General features: G+C 43.5%; 1 protein-coding gene across 1 annotated transcript; it reads left to right on the top strand.

Moving 5' to 3' along the window:
- Positions 1-4,855: 4,855 nt before the first annotated feature.
- On the top strand, positions 4,856-5,712 carry LOC147878079 (uncharacterized; the record flags this gene model as incomplete). The annotated part of the gene is made up of 1 exon (XM_087372449.1): positions 4,856-5,712. A coding segment is annotated over one exon (527 nt), but the record flags the coding sequence as incomplete, so codon positions are not given.
- Between the last annotated feature and the right edge of the window lie 832 nt (positions 5,713-6,544).

The following is a 6,544-nucleotide window of genomic DNA, read 5'->3' as shown; positions in this document are numbered from 1 at the left end:
ATCTTGTAAGTTGTACGCATTGTACATGCTTCTGCTACATAGTCACTGTGCTCACACACGCACATACTATTATTCTTTCTAGTTTTTCTTTTCAGTTTTGGATGCTATGATATGCACCAAACGAAACACAAAAAGATCTTGTACATGCTCTGTCTACTTACCTAGTCCAATTTAAGAGGGGTGTTGAGGATGGCGTAAATTGCACCATCTAGATAGGGCATTAGGGCCAAACCCTAACCCTAAGGGATACTCATGTATATATTAATGTTTATGTTCAATACAACAGAGTGTACAGGTAACTATATCGTGTGCACTCCTCTCTCTCTCTCTCTCTCTCTCTCTCTCTCTCTCTCTCTCTCTCTTCACTTTATCATCTACAAGGTACGAGAGATTGAGGACTATTCTATGTGGCAGGTGCGGGAGTCTTAAGCCAACGATCTAGTTACTGGGGTGGAGTGACTTCGATTGGGAAGGAGATCCGGATACACAAAGATCGACAACTAGCTATTGGTTTACCCTCAGTTCTACAGCCATACGTGGACTAGTAAGAAGTAAACCACCTGGCCTTGTCATCCACATAGGCTAAGTACCGGACTGTGTGTTCAGCAACCTTTGAGGTGGTCTAGCTTTGGAGATTGCTTGGAGAAGTTGGGTTCCCATAGAGAGATCCAACAGTCATTTAAGTGCAACAACCAGAGCTATATAGCAATTATGAAGAATCGAGTGTTCCATGCTCGGACCAAGCTCATTGAGATAGAATACTAGTTTGTACATGAAAAGGTTCTTGATGGGGAGATCTTGTTGACCTTCTGTATGACGAATGACAATGGATCAGCCTGTTTACCAAGACTCTTCCACAACTACTTGGAGAGCATTCCAATTCCCTTGGGTTGATCTGACATCCAGACGTTGAGAGAGGGTGTTGGACTTTGACATCTACTGTATGTATAGTAGGGAGTGAGGGCTTCTTTGTGGGTGTGTGCGCCCAGTGTGAGGTAGATCATGAGGTTAGGAGGCTGCTGGACGAGTGCTAGAGTAGGGGCATGTCATGGCCATCCATTGCCAAGGTACCACACAGGCCGGTTGGTTTCTCAGCCGGATAGGGTTCTATAGGTGGGGCTGGCCAACAGCCAAGGATGCGGACCAAGTTGGGAACCCAACTTGGTTGGATTGCATCAATCGGATAAACGTGACCAAACTCGACCTACTTGGGTTGAGTTAGGCCGACCTGCTGGTCAGCTAGGTCAGCTGACAAGCAAGACGACTGCAAGGGGTGTCACCCTTATATGTAGGTCTCCCTTGCCCCTTCTTTATAGATCTTGTACTTGGTGATTTTCTCAACATTCATGTGAGTTTTTCGAGTGTCGATACTCTTCTTCCATCACATTTTTTCATGCTATTCAAGTTTGCTTGGTGTGCTCTCAGTCTGTTGTTCGCATTCTGGTGCATTTTCCCAGATGGACAGGTAGGATGCTCCAGACCAAACTTGACCTACTTGGGTCGAGTTAGGCCGACCTGCTGATCAGCTAGGTTAGCTAACAAGTAGGATGACTACAAGGGGTGTCACCCGTATATGTAGGTTTCCCTTGCCCCTTCTTTATAGATCTTGTACTTGGAGATTTTCTCAATATTTCATGCGAGTTTTTGGAGTGTCGATTCTCTTCTTCCATCACATTTTTTCGTGTTGTTCGAGTTTGCTTGGTGTGCTCTCAGTTTGTTGTTCACATTCCAGTGCATTTTCACAGATGGACAGGTAGGATCGTGTTTTTTTTAATAGAAGCTATCAAAGCCAACAATGGTAGGATGCTATGGAGTTTGAATATAACTCCATCATGAAGAATTAGACATGGGAGTCTTTGTTTTCCCAGAGAAAAGAACTTTCTATTAATGCTTGAAAAAAACCAACCATACAAATCAACAAAGACTGGCTGTCAGAGAAACCATCATTTTCCAGAGAACCCAGGTTACTTTCCTATCCCTAGATCTTGTAAGATGAGGTGACGGTGTCAATGGAGAAGGCTGCCGTGCCCCAAGTGAAGTCCCTTTGCAACCTCTGCGATCGAGCCACTATCCAAGGACCCCCTGCGAAATCCTTTGTGCTATGGGAAAACTCCAGAGACAATGCAGGATCGTCTCCAGATCTCCATATTTGCAATGGTGACAACCTTAGTTGCAAGAAACGTCTTAAAAACTCAGGAAACCCCGTTTCTTGATGTTTCCAAAATTGGAATATTTTCGAAACATGGAAATGTTTTGGAAATGCCTAATCTACAAGTGTGCCAGACAAAAAGGCAACAAGGGTAGTTATTGACAAGAGGTGATGGCAGTCTCTTGCATCAATGAAGCTCTGCTCTGGTGACACATGTAATACAAGTATCGTAGTGGGTGCATAGCGAAGGCTTCACAAGTGACACAAGACTTTGAGTATATGATCTACAGTCACTACGCTGTACGAATCGCATCTTCAAGGATCATCTATTCCATGCCCTCCGAGAATCCACTTGCTTGACCATTGATTGGTTGGTACTCTCCAATAATTGCATTTCTAACAAACTGCACTCTCAAATCATCAACAACTGGATGGAGTGTGCTTTCTACAATTGCTTGGCGACCCTGCATGCACACTCGTCTTGCACACACATCAAGCTTATTTCGGTGCATGTTTTGTTTAATTGCTAGGTTGTATATGTGATAACAAATGTACGTTACTGAGCCTAACGTTTCAGAACCACCATGTTTCCTGCATGGAAACGTCTCGCACGACGTTGGTGACAACTCCCATCAACACACATCTGCTCCAGGTAGGGGACGATGGGTAGACCCCCATGGGCAACCGGCAACCATCCAAAAGTAGGAGACCTTCTGTGTCCGACGGCTAGCTGACCAAAATCTGGAAATGACCTCTAGGGGCACCTGATGCCTGACCCAGTGCCTTGTGTTGCCCAGTCTTTACGAGATCCGTGGGCGATACCACTGCCTTTTCAGAGACGGATTCAAGGACCTTCCCAGACTTCTCTCATACCCAGATTAGAGGCGCCTCGTCGCTTTCATTCATGAGGCAGTTCGACATAGAGAGCGCATCATCAGATCACAGAGACAAGGGCGGGAGGCCTTATTTTACCCATCTCAGAGCGTGATCATAGAGTTCTTCTAGCCAGAGCATGCTGCCCCCCCAATCACAGATAGAAGGAGAGGCAGAAAACCCGAGACCGAGACACGGCACACTTGGCCGAGGACAGATGCACAGATCACACTAGCTGACATCTCATCTATCTTCAGACCTGGGATACAGCTGGCAGGGGTTACTGTGGCACTTGTCAGGCGTAGAGTAGCTGCCAGGAGGGCACGATGAGCTACTCCAAATAGTAGACAGCGATCTATCATGGGCTTGTTGCCTACACAGCCAGCAGCCTGCCACCGGGCATACCTTGACGTTTCATGCCATGTGTGTGCTGTATTGCACTGTAAGGTATCGGATCAGATTGCATCTGTCATGATGATGATGACTATGGTGATATGTATGATGATAGCATTAACTATGTCTACACAGTTTTCTAGCATAGGTTAGGATGCTCGCTTAGTAGCTCCACCCTTTTGCTCATCGTATCAGCTTTTCTATAGTCTCATAGACCCATCGGTCTTTAGTAGACTTTAATAAACTTTCTTCCTTCTTTCTTTCTTTATCAGGAGAGGCGGCGCCCAATGCGTGTTGATGGATTCATTTCTCCTCATCTTCGGTGTCAGCAACTGATAAGATTCAACAACCAATATGCAAACACGACTTGCATAGTCCTAGGGCTGCTATGACAACAAACAACCTGCTGAGAAAAAAGCAGCCAAGTGTGCACCAATGACACCCACGAATGAGTACCAGGGCTGCACATTTGCAAGAAAATGAGGACTTCCAAACAGAAGCCCAATGGTTTACTGAAGTGCCCCAACGTGTCCCTCCATACATGCTGAAATAAGCAGCACTAAACGATCCCTTAGAGAGGAGGAGACCTTCAGCCTATTGGAAAGGATTTGCAAGAGGTGAAGCGGAAAACCTAGCAAGATTACAAAGAAGGGAAGATTAGAGCAAGGATGTTGGTGGAAGCTCTTCCCTCCCTTCAGAGAGGAAAGTCCTTCCCTCTTGCTGTTTGCACCTCCAAACAAGCAAACTACCAACAAAACTAGTTGCTTATGACAACCGATAGAAGCAGATGGGAATGGTGTTCACGTTGCCTACTTCAAGCAAACGCAGCATATTATTTTAAGGAGAATCAACTGACTCCGAAGTAGCCTTGGTTGGCATGGATGTATGGTGAGAGAGGAGTAAGAAAGTGTAGTCACAAGAATTAAAGCCAAGTTTGGTCTATCGTCTTTAAGTGACACCTCCGATCGTGATGCGAACAAGATCTGTATCTTGAAGTGTGGTAGCTTAAGATAGAGGTCTCAAAAGTAGATTAAAAAGTGTGGTTTTGGGGGTTTGTCATATTAGGACCAACTGGTTGAAAAAAGACAATTCTAGAGAGCCACCACCAGTACATGCTCTCTTGAATTTTTAAAATTTATGTACTTAGGAACCCAAAAAATCATTTGCTAGTATTGTTTTATCTAGTTTTCTTTTTGTCTTGACTCGATGTTTGCATATGCTTTTACTTCCTGCTCCACTTTCAGGTGTCAATCAATGCTGAGATCGACAGTAATATTTTTCCTTCTCTGCTTGTATTTGTGATGTGAGGGAGGTAGCTTTGGTGAAGGATTTTGTTTGTGATGTAGACTAATATTATTTTGCTCCATTTCTTTAATGGATGCTGAAAGTGGCCGTAATACTTTTGTCTTCTTTGCACTGGTATTTTATGATGCAAGTAAGTCAGCTTTGTGGCAACAGGGGATGCTTTGAGCTTTTGTTCAAGAAGCAAAACAGATCAGCCTGAGATTATTGGAAAAAATCTGCCATCTGCTGATGGCCTCCGAGATAGTGGTGCAGAGACCCAGCCTAATGGGCTTGCTTTGGACACTAGCATGGAGTGCACAGAAACTCGAAAAGTCATGGAGCAGGATGATTCAAACGAGGACTATATGAAACCTCAGTCAAGAAAGGAGCGGATAAAATCCTGCTTGGCAAGGTTGAAGAAAGGGCCTGATGGGCGATTTATCAATGTGTTGGAAGTGGCTACAGACATGAATATGTTAATAGCAGCATATCAAAACCTAAGGGCCAGATCAAAGCCATCTTACCTTGTAGACAACTCAGATGATGATGATGATGATAAATCCTTAGAAGGCATCAATATTGAGCGATTAAAGAAACTTCAGAAACGGCTCCGCAGTGGGACCTATAGATTTAAATCAGCTAGAGAGGTTCCTTCTTCAAAAACGAAAGGAAAAAAGAAATAGGGTGTGTTACAACAGTGACGATGAGAGTGTAAAGGAAATTTGCAGTGATGAAGCTTAGTGTAGTTTTGAGGCCTTTTTTTATGGCTGAAGTTCATGAATGATGGCCATTCCTCAGGTACTCGTCCTGTATATTGCCACCTTTGCGCATGCTTGTATCACTGTTGCACGAGGCCTGACCATTTCAATTTGGCAGTATTTGGAGAGGGATTCAGCCCTTCATCTTAAAACAATAAGTAGGCCTGGAAGTGGCCACAATATTAAGTGCAAAGAGCAACCGATGTGAATGAGTGCAACATTTTCCATCTTAACCTGGCCTTTATGCCAGCTCATGTTGACTGTTTTTTGCGGGTGGATGTGGGGGGGGGGATGATGATATCTTCACTATAAGGAGATCAAGAGGAATAGTCACATGACTCCACCATGTGGTGCACATGCTGATTTTTTCTTTTTTCTTTCTTGGTGGGTTGTTTTTTTGGGACGAAATGTAAGTTATGTGGCCTTGTGTCGTGTGTTAAAACAAAAAATGTGAGTGATGTTATTGACTTGTATGTCTAGTCTTGTGGTGTTATGTTTGGAAACTCAAATTATGCCACATGGTTTTCAGAGTCATGTGACATCATATTTTGAAATTTATAATTCGCTGAAAGAGCTAGGGGCCATCCGGCTCCACACATTGGATTCAAATTCCAAGCACCTTGTAGCCGAATATTACCATCGAGTGAGCAAGCATAAATAAGCAAGCGAGAAAAAGCGAGCAAACATTGAGAAAGACCTCCATGAAGCAATGGTTTAAGTCAAACAAGCATATCTATAGAAGCAATACGGGGTCAATTCAACATCTTTTAGTATGGGAGACTCCTTGTCCATGAGTTTGAGTGGTGGAAATTACCCAATTTTTGCTTGAATAAATGGTTAGGTAGTTCAGTCTGCTAAGCACCTTGAGTACTATGCACTATAGTGAAGCCCGAGAAGTCCAATGTTGTACTTGAGCACTGATTGCATCTATCAAGAGAACAAACAGCTTTGCAAGTTTGTACAACTAACATAAATTTTTTGAAGGATAAATAATGAGGATCAAAAGTAATGTTTATATGCAATTTAAATAGTACCGCAATTTATTGGAAGTAGAAACATAAAAGAGTGATTTATCACATGAAACGAA

The sequence above is a fragment of the Dipteris shenzhenensis genome, unplaced genomic scaffold (genome assembly GCF_047967505.1).
Source record: "Dipteris shenzhenensis isolate YYH24624 ecotype China unplaced genomic scaffold, Dip_SZ_1.0 scaf0584, whole genome shotgun sequence".
Lineage (NCBI taxonomy): Eukaryota > Viridiplantae > Streptophyta > Polypodiopsida > Gleicheniales > Dipteridaceae > Dipteris > Dipteris shenzhenensis.
The sequence above is the reverse complement of the archived record's forward strand: the minus strand, read 5'-3'. Positions and strand labels throughout refer to the sequence as shown.